The 19,874-nt window shown below is 38.4% G+C and overlaps 1 protein-coding gene across 2 annotated transcripts in view; it reads left to right on the forward strand.

Annotated features, from left to right (window-relative positions):
* Positions 1-19,874, forward strand: part of LOC130545511 (formin-H) — a 30,362-nt gene that overhangs the window by 6,239 nt on the left and 4,249 nt on the right. For both annotated transcript variants that reach the window (XM_057320044.1, XM_057320045.1), the window contains exons 6-15: positions 213-461; positions 1,159-1,714; positions 2,457-2,619; positions 7,763-7,874; positions 9,773-9,863; positions 11,263-11,349; positions 15,892-16,044; positions 19,076-19,205; positions 19,300-19,332; positions 19,617-19,714. In XM_057320044.1, coding sequence (XP_057176027.1) covers positions 213-461; positions 1,159-1,714; positions 2,457-2,619; positions 7,763-7,874; positions 9,773-9,863; positions 11,263-11,349; positions 15,892-16,044; positions 19,076-19,205; positions 19,300-19,332; positions 19,617-19,714 — 1,672 coding nt within the window. The remainder of the gene's footprint in view (positions 1-212; positions 462-1,158; positions 1,715-2,456; positions 2,620-7,762; positions 7,875-9,772; positions 9,864-11,262; positions 11,350-15,891; positions 16,045-19,075; positions 19,206-19,299; positions 19,333-19,616; positions 19,715-19,874) is intronic.

A 19,874-nucleotide genomic window follows, 5' to 3' on the forward strand; every position in this document is an offset into this window, starting at 1 on the left:
CAGTAACTCCTAGCAGCTATATAACAAATGCTTAAAACCACTCAAGAGTGTCTTAGCAACCGCATGGCAACTCCCTGGCAACCACCCAGAGCATTGTGGTCTCAAATTGTGCACAGGCAAGCACCACAAAACTAAAAATCAAGTTTTTCTATTGCAAAATTAAATGCAAGTACTTCTATAAAACATGTCTATGGCTTGTTCCGTGTCCTTAGATATGAAGCTCATCTTCAAACAGGCCTGCTGACCTTGTTGCCTGTTGCTCCGCAACCTGCAGAAGCATCCGTGTCGTCCAGCGAGTCTGTCTGTCACTTCTCGGACGTTTACGCCAGTGTGAATAATCACAGGTGTGACGGAGGTGACGGGACAGCTGTTGTCATCCATCTCTCGGACGGTAATGTCAGGGTGGAGACCTCCGGCGCCCCCGACACCTTTACAGTGCTGAACGACAGGAACGACTTTCTGTGAGTCGCACACTCTTGTGTTTGTTTGTTGGAAAATAATAATGCCACTACTGAAATTGGGACAGTTTTAACTTTTTTGTGTGTTTAACTTCTGTATCAACAATGTTTTAGTGCTTCTTTAGAAAATTTTTATATTACCGTAATATTTTGAGAATATCATCAAGATTCTGAATAGGTGTGATCTAAATTTGGTATTTGCTTCTTTACTACATCACTCCGAACACTTTTATGTCAAAATGAAAAAGGATTAAAATTAAGAGTTTAGTCTTGTGTTGTTTTGAATTTGTACCCAAAATATTATGTAATGTTTTATTCCCCCAATTTATTCTCATAATTTGGCCTTTATTTTTAAATTTTATTTTCAAAATATGATGACTTTAATTGTGTTGTAATGTTTCTGAGGGAAACTAAATATTCAAATAAAAGTAATGGGGAATAGTGATGCTTTTCTTCTAATTATTTTTTTAACAAAATTGTTTTTTTTTCTAGCCTCATAAAGAAGCAGGATAAAAGATATATTTCCCTTTACTCATTTTCTATTAATATCAATACATGTATTGCCGTATAGTCATTAGTCAATACAATGACTTGTTTCTCATAAAAAAAAGTAAATTGTTCAAGAAATTCAAAGCATTATTCTTTTATTTTCTGTTGTACTGACAGTTATCCTAAATCTCATATACTCTACCTCTGACAGGTTCAGAATACCAAAGACTGATCATATGACCTCAGAGTTTGTTCAAAATGAGCGAGACGCCTGGGTGAAAGCCATCAAACAGCTATGCATTGACTGGAAACGAAAGTCTCAGTGTGAACCCTTATATGAAGTCACTGAAATGCAGAGAAATCACAATGGTATTACAGAAACCAACAGCCAGCCAGAATATGACATTCCAAATAACCACACACCTCCCCCAGTACCACCTACACCGAGACCACGCTTACCCCGACCTTCTCCAGCCCAGCCCGAGGTTGTTCCAACAGCAGCAGAGCCAGAACCCAACACCTCCCAAAGATCAGAACCAGAACTGAAGCCAACCCCAACAGCACAGATACAAAATCTATCCACCGCAGAGGAGAAACCTTCACCTGCTTTTTCATTCTCTCCGGCCTCAGCCATGCTCGTGCCAGGTCCTGTTGGAAACCAGGGTGTCCCGCCAGCGCCTTTACCCCCTCCAATGCCCAAGAAAACAGCAAAGCAGCTCACAAACAAGATGAAAGCTTTTCACTGGGACCTGGTTGCTCAGGATAAGGTGAAAATCCAGTGCTTGTTGGAGTTGTTTATACACGTTTTATTTTGAATGTGGTCAAAATGAGGTGACCCTCGTATGTATTTACATTTACATTAATGCATTTGGCAGACGCTTATATCCATAGCGACCTTTAATGCATTTTTTGGGGGGGAATCATGGAAAAGATCACCTTCAAGTATAAATGCATTTGTTTAATAGGCTCAAAGTTAAACTAACAATTCATTTAGCTTTTTTATTAACTATGAGTTTATGAATTATGATCATGCAAACTTTTCTGAAATATATTTTTCAGATTTTTTTGGTATTTTGTATTTTTTAAAGAGTTATTTTGGATATGGAGTATAGATCAAAGCCTTGACAGTAATATCGATATCCAAAATATTAATATTATAAATTAATTATATAAGACATTTCAATATAAATATTAATAATATAATTAATATAATATACTAATATAAATATTTGCTTTTAAATTTAGACCAAGAGTCATTCATAATCATGATTTTTATCATCAAAATCAACTTTTAAACCATAACTTGTACCATGGTATTTATATATAACCTCTATATAACCTGTACTATAGTAAAAGCATGCTTAATAATTTTCATGAGAGACTAAATATCTTGGATTGCAAACAGTGTTTCGTGTGTTTTTTTTTTTTTACAGTTGGTATAAAATGATATCAGAGAAGATGATTTACAGGTGAGAAAATTGAGATATTGACTGTTTCCTCCTCTTTTAGATTGAAAAGTCAACGTGGGCCCGCAAGAACCCCAAAAAGATCGAAATCGACACATCACGCTTGTATGAGCTGTTCTGCGTGAGAGACCAGGACACCGTCGGCAAATCAGAGTCCAACATTAACGTGGAAATCATGCTGAATGCAAAGATCGCTCACAATTTCAGTGAGTATATCACATGTTCTTCAGTTTACTTATGGGTCTGTTCTCAAAAAACTCACAGAAAACATGTGATAAATCATTCCAGCACAGCCAAACCATAACCAAATGGGTATACAGTAGGTGCAGTAACAATACGATAAACCCCAAGTTTTGTCATGTTTGTCACGTCATTTGACTTATTGTATTGACACATGTTTGGCTATTATAAAGATCCACATATATTATTCTACAGATGTGAGGTTGAACTATAGGATGGAAGGCCTTGTTGTGTTATTTGATGAGAAATGCCCGACGGTTACAAATGGTGGCGTCAGTCACGGTGGGCAGGTTATTGATCTCTTTGAGAGGATTAGAGCATCACCCGATGATTGGTGGATCGACTTGGAATAACAATCGAGTCACTGGTTACATCATTGAGCCCAAAACAAGCTTTATTTATCCGACAGCTATACCATATGTGTTTATTCAAAGTCAGCCTCATTATTACTATTTTGGGGTTAAACATTTTGCTATTCACCTTTATATGTTTGTGCTACAGACATGAATTATACCTTAAATGGTGTGGCATTTTGAGGAGAAATGAGCTGCTACTTTACTAGACATCTTAAATTAAGCAATATAGAAGGCAGAATATCAAAGTCTGAACAAAGAACAGCTCTGAAAGCTACAGCTAGGTGGCAGTGTTGCGTCAAACTGTGCTTGCAAAACTGGACAAAGTCACAAAACAGAAAAAAAGTTATTTTTAACACGACCCATTGAATTTGTCAAGCGGGTGTTTGTTAAACTTTTTTCTTTGGCTTAAGTTAAGATGCATTATGCAAAACATCATTGATGCTGTCTCAAACGTATGATGAACAGCACAGAGCAACTTGTTTTTGGAGTAAATGCGGTCTCATCCTTGAAATGGTGCATCCGTCAGAAACTTGATAACATTTTGTCTTTTGTGTTTAGAAAGACATTCAAAGGTAAACATTTTGATATACAAAGAAGATGGGTCCTTGTGATTATTCATGCTCTGAATCATCAAATGCCATCAGAGGACATGTTTAGTTTGATCTTGATGATTTTTGTTGTATTTCAATGAGCGACATTTTTATGTCCTTTTGAATGAGCCAAGAGCTCTTAAACCTTATGTAAGCATTATCATTACATGGTATCAGGGCTGGATTGGTAATCGGGCATTTTCACGGTGGGCCGATGTACTTTTTGTGTCGAAACGGACGCATGGGCCGGAGAGATGGACGGATTAGAAGTGTGAATCGGGTGCGTATGCACGGAATGCGATTGCAATTGCGAATCGGACATGTATGCAGGAAAGGCAATGACAAAGGCACAACCTACCACTCGCACCCAACAGCCAACACTCCCCCCTCCCCTCTGTCGACACAAATGGTGGAGTGCCAAAGCTGGTCAAAAATGCCAGGGCCAATTTAACGTCCCAGTCCAGCCCTGCATGGTATACTAACCAGTAGACGTCTTAATATACACCACAGCGAGATGGTTTCATCCGTTTTAAATTGTATTCTCACCCAAGTTCTCAAGCTCGGATGCAGATTACGCTTCACAAACTTCACAATCCTTGGAAATGTAAACACAAACAGCGCAACTGTGCGATTCTCCCGCAGGTGCGTCAATTAGCAAAGAGGTAAGAAAAATGCATAGCACCCTTACTAGCACCTGTCAGCCATCTACCCTTTCCGTATCTCTGACAAGCTATAGTTGTAGGCAATCAGAGCCCATGGCAACCCCCAGGCAATCTATCTCTCAGCCGGTCTAACGCGAAGAGGGCAAAGGGGCCACGGAGCTCGGAAAAATGATAATGCCTCCTCAGATGAATATTGCATGTTGATCAGTAATAGGGCTGAAAACTACCCCGACCGCATGAAACGGGAGAAGACGTGTAAAGTGGGGTGCGGGGATGATGGCACCAAGAAGAGGCGACTCGATGGAGATTGCTGGAGGAAATGTCAGCGTCGTGCCCTCTTCAGACACACCCGTTAGCTCATGCCCCGCTTCTTGATTTCATGTCTTTTATCACAGACTTATGAAATTCATTGTCTGTGTCTTTATATGTAGTTTGATGCCTTACCCACATCCGAGCGAGTTCATCACAGTGTATGGCCGTTTATACGATGTCGTTTTCAACTGAAAACGGAAAACTTTGCGTTTTAGCCGTTCGTTTTGGGGGACTGGAAACGCAAACTTTTGAAAACGGGTCTCAAAGTGCACCGTTTTTGTTTCCATGTAAACTGTAAGACGGAACTTTCTGAAAACGATGACGTCACGCGCATGCGTATTACGCGCTCAGTTGCGCTAGTATAGCCAAAACAACATGGCGGCTTCCCGTACTGTGAGCTCTCGCTGCTCAACTATGTATTAACGTTTTGTTTGTTGTTTTATTGTGTGTAGATTTATATATACACATGGATACTTGTGTATGCTTTAAATTTAATTATGGAAAAGTGTGTATATATATATTTATTTTTTTATTATTTTTCATATGCATATTTGTGTTCCCCATTTGAGTTTGTAAATTAATGCTGTTTCAATAAAAAAAAAACTATGTATTAACGTTTCCCCAGCAAAATGTGGATTTGCTGCACCAATAAGACCAGCGGAGACACACTATTTACATTCGCCAGACTTTAAACACACATATACGTTGACCAACGGTATTAAAAAGCACTTTTGGCTTATAACTGTGCATGTGTATGTGCCAAGGCACCGTCCTGTTTCTTTACACAACAACGTCGCCATCCACTGGCCTGGGGTGCATACTACAGCGTTTTTATCTGTTTTCCTGGATCCGTGTAAATGCAGAACGTTTTGATAACGCTGTCATGTGTACGTGAAACTTTTCAAAAACGCAAAGGAAAAACTTTTCCGTTTTTCATCGTGTAAACGTGGCCTATAGACGGGAGTTTCTTTATACACAGATGGCCATGAATGAGAACTGACAGAGGAATTGCTTTGAATTTCTCCAGCGTTGGAATTATCATTCAGATTTACAAAACCCTCATGTAAACAACACACAACATTAGAAGAACTTTAAATGCGATTCAAGAAAAATTTCATGATGGGGCTTAAGCCTGGTCGCCAGACTAACTTAAATGTTTGAGGTGTCTTGATCGAAAACAATGTATACGGACAAATCTTAAAATAGATATGCGCGATTGTTTTGTCTTAAGAGGCACACAGTAAAGTCTTTTTTGTGTAAATGTATTTATATTATGTCCTAATTTAAAGGAGCAATGTGAAATTGTAGCGGCATCTAGAGGTGAGGTTATGAATTGCAACCAACAGCTCACTTCAGCCCCCCCCTCCCTTTCGAAGTACTACGGTGGCTGACACCAGACGTTGTCACGTTTTTGCTTCTTTGTCAAAGGAGATCATGTATTTACGAAACGCTCCATTTAGGGCTACTGTAGAAACAACATGATGAATTCCATGTAAGGGGACCCGCGGTGTATGTTGATAGAAATAGTTCATTCTAAGGTAATAAAAACATAACGCTTCATTATATAAGGTCTTTATACACCTCTGAAGACAGTTATGTATATTATATTGCATTTCTCTCAATAGATCTTGCTAAATATTACACACAGCAGCTTTAACTAATGCCTAGTCCTTGCTTAAGCAAATCCTTGTCTGGGGGGATGTCAAATGAGCCATCATTTCTGTCAATGCCACTGATCTTTTGGCTCAGAAAACTTTATTGAGCCCTCAGATGTTTCATTTTTGTAAGTTGATGGTAAAAATGATTGAAAAAAAATACAAAAACACATTGTGGGCATAAAGATCTACCAGGCTGATCTCACACGAATTTTCTACTCTGTATTTTACAAGCTGGCTATTTGATTTATAGCAAGTAAATTTTACAAAAATGTATTTCTATCGTTAAAAAAAACCAATGGTGTGAAAGTTGATCGTACTAATGTGTGAATTCATAAAAAAATTAGCTACCTCTTAAAATGGTTACGAACTGCCATGAGATTGTGTTAGATATGTTAAATATGAAAATTTGTTTTTAGAAGAACTTAATGAGAAATATTTGCGTTCATACTAAGATTGGATTTGAACTTTTATTCAAACATATGAACTCACACACTCAGAAAATAAGGTTTATTATAAATGGTGTAATTTCATAGAGTGGCACATTAAAGCGCAGGGAATTATATGTTAGAGCTTTTGTTCAGGATTAAAACTTGGCCCCTCAGGTTGATATAATAAAACTGCCTGATTTTTAGCCATGAATAGAATTCAATAACATTATTCTCACTCTTTTCTTATAGTAAGGGTCAATTTTGTGTTCCCCGTTTCAGACGTCAAAGAATTTACTTCGCCAAGCGGCCTAATCTGATGCTATTGAGAGTTTCTACCCATTCACAAGAAGTTGAAACAAGTTTACTTCATCCAAAAATAAACATTCTTGTTTAAAACCGGTGTATGATTCTTTCTTATCTGAAACACTAAAGAAGATATTTTGAGAAATGTCTCTGTGGTTTTGTGTCAATGGGGTTTAGCGTCGTTCGGTTACCAACATTCTTCAAAATATCTTCTTTTGTGTTCTGCAGAAGACAGAAAGTCAATGACATGAGGATGAGTAAATGTTGAAAGATTTTTTTTTAATTTGAGGTGAACTGTCCCTTTTAAGCAGCTGATTTGCGGTGTTGAAATGAAATGGCATTAGCCATGAGACGCCCCCTTTTCCATACAGAGTTAAAAGAGGATTTGTTTTGTGTTTTGCACTGAATTGATAAAAGCGTTCGGCATTAAAATTGCACCCCTGACCCCTGTGCAGCTCAATCAAAGCAGGAATATATTGCTATAATGGAGTGTTGTCCCACTCTCCCAAAACGCTTCATCGGTTATTCACGACCTGTTGTTTGTTTGCAACATCAGCACAGCAAGGTTCGTTCTGGTTTTGTAGGATGTAAAACAGCATCAAAGTTGATGTGGAGAGAAATAATTAAGCACACGGTCTTTTGTCTCCAAAATGCGTTTGGATTTTTTCATCACAGTTGGGTAGTGTGTGTGTGTGCGTGTGTGTGTGTGTGTGTGTGTGTGTGTGTGTGTGTGTGTGTGTGTGTGTGCATGCGTGCGTGCGTGTGTGTGTGACTGACTTTTTTCTATGTTGTCCCCACAGATATTTTCCTTAAAAGTTTCCCTGTGCCTCCAGAAGAGCTCAAGGACAAATTGTTGATTATAAATGAAGACGACGGGGGTCTCTCGGACGAGCACATCGCCTCTCTCAGGAGGTATGAGAGTTACGTGGAGACGCAACACATCTGCCAAACTCGACACCTGACACGATAGTTTATCTCACAAGTGCAGAATTATCTCAAGTGGAGGTGTATCCACGTTAATCTGTCTGTGTCTGTTTTCTGTTTGTGGACCGAAATGCACGTGATTAATTCACATCATCTTGCCTAGGAACTACCCACAGAAGAATCACATTGCTTAGCAACCTCTCCATCATTGCTCCGGAGACGGAGAGCTATCCCAGAGGAGCATTTTATTGCTCAGATGTTGCTATTTTATAGCTCAGGAGATTCGATGGAGATCTCAGTTGTGTTCGTCTCAAATGTTTCTCCTAAAATTGCTTTGGAGGTATAACAACATAAATGTAGATTGTAAAGGTAAAATAATCTGGATTTGCGTAAATTTGATGAGAAATGTTTGAGTACATATTGAGATCTTCAATAATATCGACTTGACAAATCTGAGGTCAGTTTGAGACATTGTTGACATCTGTTCTGAAACTCTAATGACAGAGACGTTTGTGAGATTTCTGACTCTTTTTCTAATGAGAAACATCTGAGATGCAGATGAGACTTAAACTAAAGTTTCCATTTGCCCTCCATTTAATCTCATATGAGAAATAATTGAGACGTTAAAGAGAACTCATCTGTGATTTTTCTTTCTTTCTGAAAAGTGAAAACTAGTAAATGAAAACGATTAAAATGTGAAATGAACGTGGATGACAAATCTCAGATAATTTGGTCTTGAAAGAATTTGAAGATTTCGCGTTGACTTAATGTCTGAGCACATTGGTGAAGTCTCCAGGTATTACTTTAAAGATTACCGAGGTCTGCTCCTCAAGAGAAAACATCTGAAAAGCACTCGCACAAAAATCTCTATTTGCTCCCAGTCTGCAAAGCTTTCCCTGAAAAGATCTCACTTGAGTCTTCTTTCTTAGCCGTATGACATCCGAAAACTGGAAAAAGTCCACGTTATTTGTCAACTGTCCCTTAATGAAATATAAATGTAAATGAGCGGTCGAGGGCAGTAAGCTCAGCGTGGGCTGTGTGTTGTGTGTTACTCCAGCGTGGCTGATGTAATGAAGCCCATGGAGACCGGATGAAGTCACCGACGGTTCAGATTGAGAAACACACCGCCGTCTTTCTTTAATGCTGATGTACAAGAACATATGCCAGACTCTCTTAACTGAACAGTCACCTTATGAAACTTTCATCAGATGTATCTGAGCAAAAGGAAACTATTGAGTTGTCCTCAGGGATGTTTGGTATGAAATGCTCCCCTGACCGCATTCGTCCTCTGGAAACATCTGGAGATGACTGTGGCGGGCCGACCTGCGTGCGGGGGACACAATCTAACGTGCCTACTGGGGGATTTATATGTATGTAGCCAAATCCGCCGCAAAATCTAAGTTCGGCCGCACGGGCTTCTGAATACAATCTTAATCGAGTCGCTCCCAGCAGAATCTGCAATATTAATGGTTAGGTGGCTGTAGTTTCTCCAGCGGAGCATGCTCGGCCTCATGAAATAGTCAGTGTGGTATGGATTTGAAACACGCTAAAATGATATGAACACGGGTCCATTTTGGAGGTGAGCCGGGTTCAAACCGGATGCATGTTAGAACGCTACCTGGGCACTTTATGCAACCTGCAACCCGGACCACTGGAAATCAGCCTGGCCCTTTTTCAGATGGCGGGATGAAAAGATGAGGAGGCAATCTCAGAGGAGAAAAAACAGGCTTAAAAGGAACATGAGGTTATGTGACATCCCTTCAGAGTCACGCGTGCATAAAACAGGCGTCTTTGAAGCATTTATGAAGCAGACAGCCCGGACCCGTGTTCAAATGAATTAGGCAGTTCAGTGCTCGACTGTGACTTTCTGTTTCTGTCCCGATCAGGTACGTGCCCACGGCGGATGACATTGAGATGTATAAATCCTATAAAGGAGATGTGAATGAACTGCATGTGGTGGACCGGTACATGCTGGAGGTAACACGTTCTTCTTCACACACAGATGTCAGACGGAAATGGTGGTAATGATCTACACTTGATTGACATGTTTTGTTATTGCAATCAAATTTTGCAAAGTTTTTTATAGGCGTTTCATTCAGAATCTCGGAAAAGGCGATTTTTACAAGTGATGTCAGGTGACGCGTCTTTGAGATCATCATCTTTGAATCTCATTGATGCGTTTCAGCTGATACCTGGCAACCTGTTGCGCATATGTGAGGTTGAAGCCTTCAAGAATAACGTACACATGATATTTTCACCTCAAAAATCAAAGCACTTTTCATTTGGTTTGACGCTAGGTTGGACAGTTTTGTTGAGGCTAGCGACTACAATCTACTGTAGTTTTGAAAGGACAAGATCCCGCCCTCCCTTCAGAGCTCATTCCTAAGCCACGCCTCCTCGTTTCAATCACCTTGTACACTCTTGTTTATGTGCAGAGCCATTGAGAGAGAGAGTCGTGACGAGGGAAGTTCGAAATTTTCGCGTGTCACGTGATTCAAGGAGCCTTCAGATAGTTCCGTTTTCTCTTTAAATGCTTTATTTAGTTTTATTTATTAAATGACGTCTTTAAATGGGTTAAAAGTTTGTCACAATCGTCCTGTTTAGCCGCAGCTCCATGCGTTACTAGTAACTTTCGGGAACTATTGAGAACCTCCATGAATCGCCATTGCTGTGAAAAAACTGTTGTATTGGAGTCAACGGAGTTGACGTAACTCTCTCTCTCTCTCTCTCTCTCTCTCTCAATGGCTCTGTTTATGTGCAAGCTAGTAGGCGGAGTTATGCAAAAACAGGTTGACAGGCGTGTAAGACATTTGGACTGAATGCCAACAATATCTTATTGTCCATTTTATTTATTTTAAATAAAATGGACATTATTTTAAATAACGGACAGTAAAATGTTGTTGCACTCAGTCCAAATCTCCTACATGAATATAAAATGTCCAACATCTCTATAAATATTTAGACCACTTAAATTATTGACTGTTGACGTGATGGGAAGGTGGAACAAAAAGTGTTCATGTAAAACACTGCCCTACCCTAACTTAAAAAAACCTAAAAAAAATCTGACAAAAACTGTTAAAAAAATATTAACATATTACAAAAAATAAATATATCAATTCAAATTCTCCTTACAGTTGTGTTAGGAAAAAATATATTTTTGAAAGTGTGTACATTGTGCTCCTACAGCATAACCAGATGCAAAAGAAAACAAACACTGTTCTCATTCAAACATTTTCGTCATGCAACTAAACATTAACATGCGAACAAGACGTTCTCTCGTCTGTTCTTATGAGACTCGCGTATGAACCTGCGAGTTGCCGCATATTTTTGTTACATTGTACATATCGTCTTACGACATCTCACCTTTTTTCTTCAGATGTGTTACATCCTGAACCTCAGCGCCCGGCTGGACCTGCTGCTCATGTTGCGAGAACTTCCCATCTGTATGGAGGACCTCACGCCGGTCAGACTCGCATTACAAACACCTCGTACGCACCTGTCACTCACACTCGCTTTCCTCACCTCCTTTTCATCTATCGGCTCGTTCCCTGAATTACTCTGATAGGGCACATTAAGAATACGCCGCTCTAGATAGATAGGTAGGCACGTTTGTTGCTTTCAGTATTTCTTTACATTACGATAATCAGCGTGTGTGTGTGTGTGTGTGCATATATTAATTTGCATGTTTGTTTATGAGACGTGAGTGTGTGTTGCCATTTGTTTGTACTGTAGTTAGCACGGCGGCGCATCAATGATTATGATTGACGGAATGAAAGTTTGTTTGGAAGAACACATCATATCTCATGTGAAGTCGAGTCTGTCGGTACGCCGGGGGGAGATCAGGATTGAAGCTTTGTAAAGGTGGCTGATGAAGAGAAAAACACAAAGACTGAAAAAGCTCATTTGCTAATGCAAAAGATAATCTCGACAGACAGCGGGCGCTGGGAAAAAAGAAACGAAATAGACTGGAGAAAAAAAAGCGGTGCATTAATACACGGGAGCTGTATCCCCCAGGAATCGACACTCCTAATGTCAAAATTTCCACAAGTTCTGGAAGTCATTTATTAGTTAGTGCCAGGTAGTGCCGGTCTGGCCCGAAGAGCACTCTGAAGGCTTTTTCTACCTGAAATCCCTCTTGTGCTTTTTTTGTGTTTTCATTCCACTCTCTGTAACCGTCTGGCCCTGCATCATTCAATTTCTTTCCGTCTGATGTTGAGCTCGCTCGGCGCTGTGAAATACCTGTAACGAACGTTAAGGTCTGGATAGAGGTGACATCACGTTGTGTGGATGTGATCAAGTTTAAGGTGGTAAATCAGCAGGTCAGGGAGGCGGTTTGGGAGGCGTGGGATCCACTTGACTTTGCGCATGGGTGGCAGAAATGGCTTTCAGATTTGGCCTCAGTGGATTGACAGATGTTCAGCTGATTTTGCTCTTCTGTCCAGTTTTATTTACAAACTAAAGATGGCGGACATGGTAGTTCACGCTTGGAGAGGTGTGTGTGTCGCTAGTAAGAATATGTACAGTACGTCTAAAAATGCACATGTAGTTCACAGCGATGTTATTACGAAATGGGTTTCATGTGACAGTGCTGGCTATCAAATCAATATTAAAAAATATTTGCGTTTTAGAATAATGTGTGCACTAAAAAACCCAAACATGTTCTGAAAGTAAAAAGGGTCGGCTTAGATTTTATGTCCATTTTATTTTTTTATGATAACAATTTAGGGTTCTTTTCCTATATAAATTATTGGTAACGCTTTAGATTACGGCCCGCAATGTACCGCATAATTAAACAGGATTTACAGCGTAAGTAGTTGTAACAATAATGTACCTCTACAGTACATATCTGTAGATAAAGGGGAACAATATGTAAAATTTGGGGAATAAAGGGGTAAGAGTTGGGAAAATTAAAAAAAAAATTATGAGGGAACTGCATGCCATATTAACTTAAAATATCAAAATAGATTTTGTACGTTACACATTAAAACTCATTAAAATAACTCATAATAACTCATAATTAAAAGAAATGATTTGTGACCAACAATCCTAAAATCAATCAAATTCAAATTAATCCTAAAGTCAAAACTCAAGTCAAATTTACAGTTGACAGACAGCGTGCTTCATTCTTGCTGTTTTGCTTGCACAAAAACTGAACACATAATTTTCCCTTATTTCGTGTTTGCTATAATAATAAAATAAGAACCTCGTACTTAATTAATATCCAAAGTAGCTTATTTATGGGTACATTGCGATTACAAAAATGTAGTGTGTGTTCACGCTAAGACTGATGTATAGCAAACTGCAGGTCATGCATACCATGTAATATTAAAATAGTTACCCCTTAGTTTTAAAATACTTAAAGTATAAAAGTTTTTTTGAATTTTCTGACTTCCCCAAACTTTGCTTATTGTTCCCCTTTACCTACAGATATGTACTGTAGACGTACATTATTGTTACAATTAGTTACACTGTAAATTCTGTTTAACTATGCAGTACTTTGCGGGCCGTAATCTAAAGCGTTACCAAATTATTTAAATTTGAAACAAAAGAAGATATTTTGAGAAATGCCAACCAATTGTTCGGTTACCAACATTCTTCAAAATATCTTTTTTTGTGTTCTGCAGAAGATAAAAAAGACAGACAGGTTTGGAATGATATGAGGGAGAGTAAATGATGAAAGTATTTTTATTTTTGTGTAAACTATCCCTTTAAGTAAAATGTTTATTTATTGGTAACATATCATAGAAAAGTGCATATAGGTGATGTTTTTTTCTTTAGTGGTGACAGCTAAACTCAATATGGTCTCCTCTGAGAGGTCCTTCATTGTTTAGGGCGCCCTGAACACATACCCAAGCTTGTGTTTCTACTTCTGCCATTAAATCCATGGGATTTCTGACATGGTTGACTTTTAAACCCCAAACATTAAGACGGATTTACCCACCATGTGACAGGCTGGGTGCTAGGCTGGAAAATTGGTCTGGCTTAGAGAGGGGACGCCGAAGAATCTAGAGGCGTGTTGTGTTTTGTCTCCGAGCTGTTGGAGGAATGCTAACTCCTCGTGGCAGGATGAGCTCTTACTAGAGCATACGCCGTGGGTACTGAACGAAAAGAGTTTCAGAGAACAAAACTATAAAATGTCGTTTTTGTGTACGTTAGTGTAATTGGCTTTGGTTAAATGAGCATTTAAGGGTGTGTGATCACTGGATATGAAACGTATCTTACTGAATGTTTTTCATGATTCTAATCTTAAAATCAATTTAATTCAAGGGTTTGTGCATCCATGTTTTCAATTATTTTTTTTCTTTTAAAAAGAACACGGTTACTGTAGTTTAACCTCATTAACCACAAACTAACCGTGGTGTTTGTAGTAAAACTGTGTTTTCGCTATCAAATATTAAAGTTTAGAGTCACCTTACACTCTTAAAAAGAAAGGTTCATATAAACGTTTAATTGTTTGTTGCAACATGTTAATTCCTTTTCATCCGAAAACCGAAATTTTAAAAAATTTGTGAAATGCATTTGGACCAAATAGAAAAAAATGAGCAATTAAGTTGCTAAAATATTTCATTTATTTAGGTTTTTTAAGCACATCACAATTCCCAACTTTACATATGTGTCGTTCCATCGTTCTAATGAGTTCACTATTATTGTTAAATGTGGAAAAATAATAAAAAAGAACGAGCAAAGTGACTCTAAACTTTTGAATGTTAGTGTAGATCTGCTGTTCTTCGGCTCGAGGGTTCAATATACCAGACAGTCGGAGGAATTAAAAAAGAACTAATAGCACAAACTGCAGTTAATGCTAGAATCTCACAGCACCTCACGCTTCAACCCAACCTGTTTATCTTGACTAAATCACAGAGGCTTTGCCTCAAGAGAACCATCGAGATGTTACTTTGGTATTAATAAGAATATAAATGAGACACTTAAATGAATGTGGTGTTTCTAATTTGGTAAAGTTAATTGAAAATAATCCGATGTGAATATTTCACATTCAGTTTGAGTGTTCCCAGATGGAAATGATCATCCTGAATGTAATGTTTGCACACAAGAAAATGCATTTAATGCAATACAGTTATAATCAAAAATAAGAATTCTTTCATCTTTTTTTCGTCCTCATGTCATTCTAAACAAAAGAAGATATTTTGAGATATGTCTCTTGGTTTTGTGTTCATGCAATGGAAGTCAGTGGTGTTCAATGTTGTTTGCTTACCAACATTCTTCAAAGTATCTTCTTTTGTATTCTGCAAAAGAAAGTCATACAGGTTTGGAATGACATGAGGGTGTTTAAATAAATAAAATTATTTCTTTATATAATAATCTGCTTGTGGACAAATACGAAACGTTTTCTTTTGTAGTAAACTGCAGTTTTACAAGTGGTAATCAATCCACGGAAAATATGTTTCCTACACATTTACTCTATAAATTACCCTAGGACAATTAACCATGGTTTTATTAAAGACATCCTTAAGGCACAAACACAACAACAGCGACAATGAAAAGGGCAGTTTTAATTTTAAGGGTCAAAGAGAAAATGGTAATGAAAAACTGATTTTGTTTTCAGCACATAACACTTTAAGGGGGACAAACGTATGATACAAACGTTTGATATGATTTAGACTGCTTTAGAACAATTAAAGATCTGTGTATCGACAGCATTTGATTCTGAAATTACATTTTAAATGACCGCATACATATTCGTCTAAAGCAATTGACAGTACGACTGTTAAAGCGACAAACCACCCCCCTGGACCAGCCCTAAAAGTGAAGTGTCTTGTTGACTGATGGTGGACTCGTTTTTTATTTTTGTGTGTCTGTGTCTACCAATCTATTACATGCGTGAACCTCTTAACCTACACTGTAATCTATCAGAGCTCAATATTCCCAGGTGTCGTCTCCTGTGTACTCGTGAGAGGACGCGTCCGTGTCAACAGGACCACAGAGAAATCACAGAGAAGCTTCAGTGAATGTGATTGAGTTTGTGGTTTGTGTGTTTGTCTTGCAGCTGATTATCCAGAAGATCCGCATGTGCCAGCAGCTGGTGTCCTGCGAGTCATTTGTCAGCGTGTTGGAGTATCTCCTGACTCTGGGCAATTACATCAACCACAACGCAGGCAAAGAGAAGGCCAAGGGGTTTCGCCTTTCATCTTTAACAAAGGTAGGACCCCGTGTGACCCTCGAGAGGACGGCCTGATTAAACTTCTCATTGGCATACATGACAAATATCGGCCTTATTTATCTTCTATTTTTTAAACCCTTCGTCTGATTTTATTTGACCAGACGGTCTTTTGGTAAGCCTATATATGTGTCAATGTGAAGTGACTTGCTTAAAGCAAAAATGCTGCAATTTATAACTTTGGTTTAGAAATAGATCAAAAATAACTGATTCATTTTTATTAAGTACGCAAATGTATCATATAAATATATAAAAATGTAAAATTTTATAATATATCATATATAATATAATGTAATGTAAAAATAAATAAATAAAATATATAATGAATAAAATAATGAAATGTATATTGTATATATTTATATTGTGTATATTATTTATTATATAAATATTTCATGAAATATATATAAATATTATAAGAAATATACTGTAAATGCTAAAGTAACCTGCAGTTTTATGTTTAAAACAGAGATGGCGATATAAAGATGCAAAAGCATTTTACAGTATCTTTACAATTTTTTAAATAGTTTTTTAACAGGTACAATGCAAAAATATTTTATTAATCAGGATTTTTGTCTAAGATGTCTCCTTAAAAGTGTTTTTTAAATGAATATATACATTATCTTGAATTGTAATTTTTCACCAAATAGTCTTATTTTCTTTTTAGTACAGTACACTATAGTATAGTTTATTACAGCAAACGTCATGAAAAGCTTTGTTTGTTAACATTCACTGTGGAGAAAATAAATCGGGTTTCTAGTTTTACCAAAAATGTGGAAGTCTATCCATTTGATTTGGTGATGCCCTGTGATGTATTGACATGACATTCCTGCTAAGACTCATTAGCTACGTGGTGACGAGGGCTATTGTTTCGCCATATTTTCATAGCTCGTCAAGTTATTAGTAACACGCCGGTAACGTGTATTGATTTTTAGGCCAGGGTGCTGGAGAACCGCTTGCTAGGTGGCAGATTTAAGGGCACGATAAGCAGAATGACTTTTCTTTTTAGCTAATGAGGCATCTGAGCGCAGTACCCCCCTGTGCTGTCGCCATGGAGACCTGACAAAGAATGAATAGAAGTGTGCGCTTCTTTGAGAGTGATGGAGGACAAGTGTGCCGGACGGCTCTGCGTGTACTTGGGGTTTCTCTGTGTGAGATTTAGGATTGTGGTCGGAAGTGCTGAATAAACATTTATTTGATGCATGCTTGTTATTTTTAGGCCTGAAACAGAAGTAAATGCAAACGCTTTGGTCTACAAGCTGTGTTTTGCATTGTAGAATGCATTTAGTTTTCAACGTTGCCACTAGGGGATTATATTACTGACAGATTAAACTCAAAATAGTACTAAAGGTTAATAGTTTAGGAAACTTAATGAGAGTTAATAAGAGTTTTTAATCTTGTTGTACAGTCAACTTTGATTGTGTTTTATTATATATCATCATATTTCATATATACATGTATTTATTATATGTATATTATAGGTTGTCATTATGTGTTTTCGTAATTCTAGGGTCTTCATCAAGGAGTCCTCTGAAAATATTTTTTAGGCATCATGTAATTAAATGTATTAAATATTATTTCAAATTGAAAAACATAAAGGTCACATCAAATTTTATTAAATGCACTTTAAAGGTCCAGTGTATGAAATTTAGCGGCATCTAGCGGCGAGGTTGCGAATTGCAACCAACGGCTCACTTCACCCCTCCCTTTCAAAAGCACTACGGTGGATGACGCAGCACTAAGATGTTGTAAAGTTTTTGCTTCTTCTCCGAAGGAGATAACGTAGTTATGAAATGTGCTCTGTAGTGCAGTTTGTCCATTTAGGGCTACTGTAGAAACAACGTGGTGAATTCCATGCAAGAGTACCCGCGGTTGAAGACATAGTTATGTATATTATATTGCGTTTCTGTCAATAGATCCTCCAAAAAATGACACGTTGGACCTTTAAGTGTTACACAGGTTAATAATATTACAGGCCAGTTTTATACAGTGTGTAAGCAGGTATCCGTCACCGTTGACATCCTCCGGCCAATGAGAAACAATTGAGATGATTTAATAGACATCATTTTTACCATCTTAGATGCAAGTAACTCCTTGAATTGTAAGGTTTGCTACTGCCAGAACAAGTGCCCACATTCATGTTTTTATACTACATTAGCCAAGCCGTCTACTTTTGCCAATTCGCACAAATTATGTTTCTGCCCATAATTTTGTAAAATGGCTGGTGTCTGAAATGGTAAAGAACAAAGTACACGCTCCCTCTCTACCGCAGAACACATCCAAGGATTCGCTCTCAGTCGCCTGAGCAGCGGAGAAAATTGTCGCGGCACGGTTTGGCGTCTCCGTGCATTACCATAAAGAACACTTCTTGAGGCTCGCTCTTGTTCTCCGCAGACCTCTTCAGATGCAGATGTGTGCAAATCGTCATTCTGATACATGCAAACTGCCTTTGTGGCATTAGCGCTCACTTTACACAACGCAGTTCAGACTGAGGGATTTAGCACTCAACGCTTGAATAATTTACAGTGCTTGTGCCTGTTATGATTTGTAAAATTGCACGAGATGTTTTTTTTAATTAGTGGGTACGATGTGTTTGTTTGGTACTGAACGTATCGTCCCACAATGCAAATACAATACGCTCACGGAGGACTCCAATACACTGTATAGTTTGGCATTGTGTCCGTGTTGTTAACCTTAAAGATTTCAAGGAAACCCTTACGGGAAACCGTTTTTCACATGTATACAAAAGAGATGCTCCTTAGTGCATTTTAAGTTCAGGGTATTACGCACATGGATGCTCAGTTGTCAAACCTTTCTCAATCCGTGGCCTTGGGAATGGTATTTGTATTCAAAGATGCACGCGTGGGCTAACCGAAGGATAAATACTTGTTTGCTTGCTTTACTGCTCTTTACTCCCCTTTGGACAGGTATGACGTTTGTTTTAGTTTTTCAGGAACGTGTGCACTAAATGCTTCCTCAAAGGCTCTCATCGTGTCTCTGTTTTGTCTTTCTCAAGGTCTCTCAGTTGCGTGGGAACTATCGAAAGTTCACCTTGCTGCATGCCCTTGTGGAACAGATCATGTTGCGAGAGCCGAGTTTGGCCACCTTTTTCCTGGAGCTTGCAGAATTCGAGATGGTTTCTGGGGGTACTCTAATCAAAATTTCACTGAAAGAGAAGATGTGATAGATGTTTGCAGGCCGAATGCCTTTTGATTGTGTGTTTGTGTGGTTTTCCTGCAGCCTCGGTGAAAGGCCTGACAGCGGAGGTGGACGGTACGTGAGCCTCTTATCTGATGCGTTTGTGTTGATGAGGAAGTGATGCGAGGTTGCAGAATATCACTCTGCTTTTTGAGAAGGGTTTGTCGTGTTACGGTCATGTTGCAGTTTTCCACTTTATAACGGACTGAGCATTACGGACACAAACCTGTTGCTGTTTGCGTGTGCATTAATGCATGAAGGCCTCGCAGTGATATTCATATGGTGATTCTGTGTAAAATGATTTGAAGAATAAAGCGAGATTAGATGTGATGTTGAAGATGAACATATTTACCTTTCAGTTGTGAAGAATGAGTTTCAGAAGGTCATGCAGTACAGGAAAGCACACAAACGGAAAAACGTGGTTAATCAGCAGCCAAAGTTCTTCAGAGACTTGAAGGTAATTTTTCTTTCCATCACGCATTGCGCATGATTCCATCTGAAAACTTCATCATGCATTTGAATGAACAGATGGGTAAAAACCCAATCACACCAGGAACAATAACTGTAAAGATTAAAGGAGAAATGTGGAGGTTTTAGCGTCATCTAGAGGCCAGGTA

The sequence above is a fragment of the Triplophysa rosa genome, linkage group LG21, assembly GCF_024868665.1.
Source record: "Triplophysa rosa linkage group LG21, Trosa_1v2, whole genome shotgun sequence".
Classification (NCBI taxonomy): domain Eukaryota; kingdom Metazoa; phylum Chordata; class Actinopteri; order Cypriniformes; family Nemacheilidae; genus Triplophysa; species Triplophysa rosa.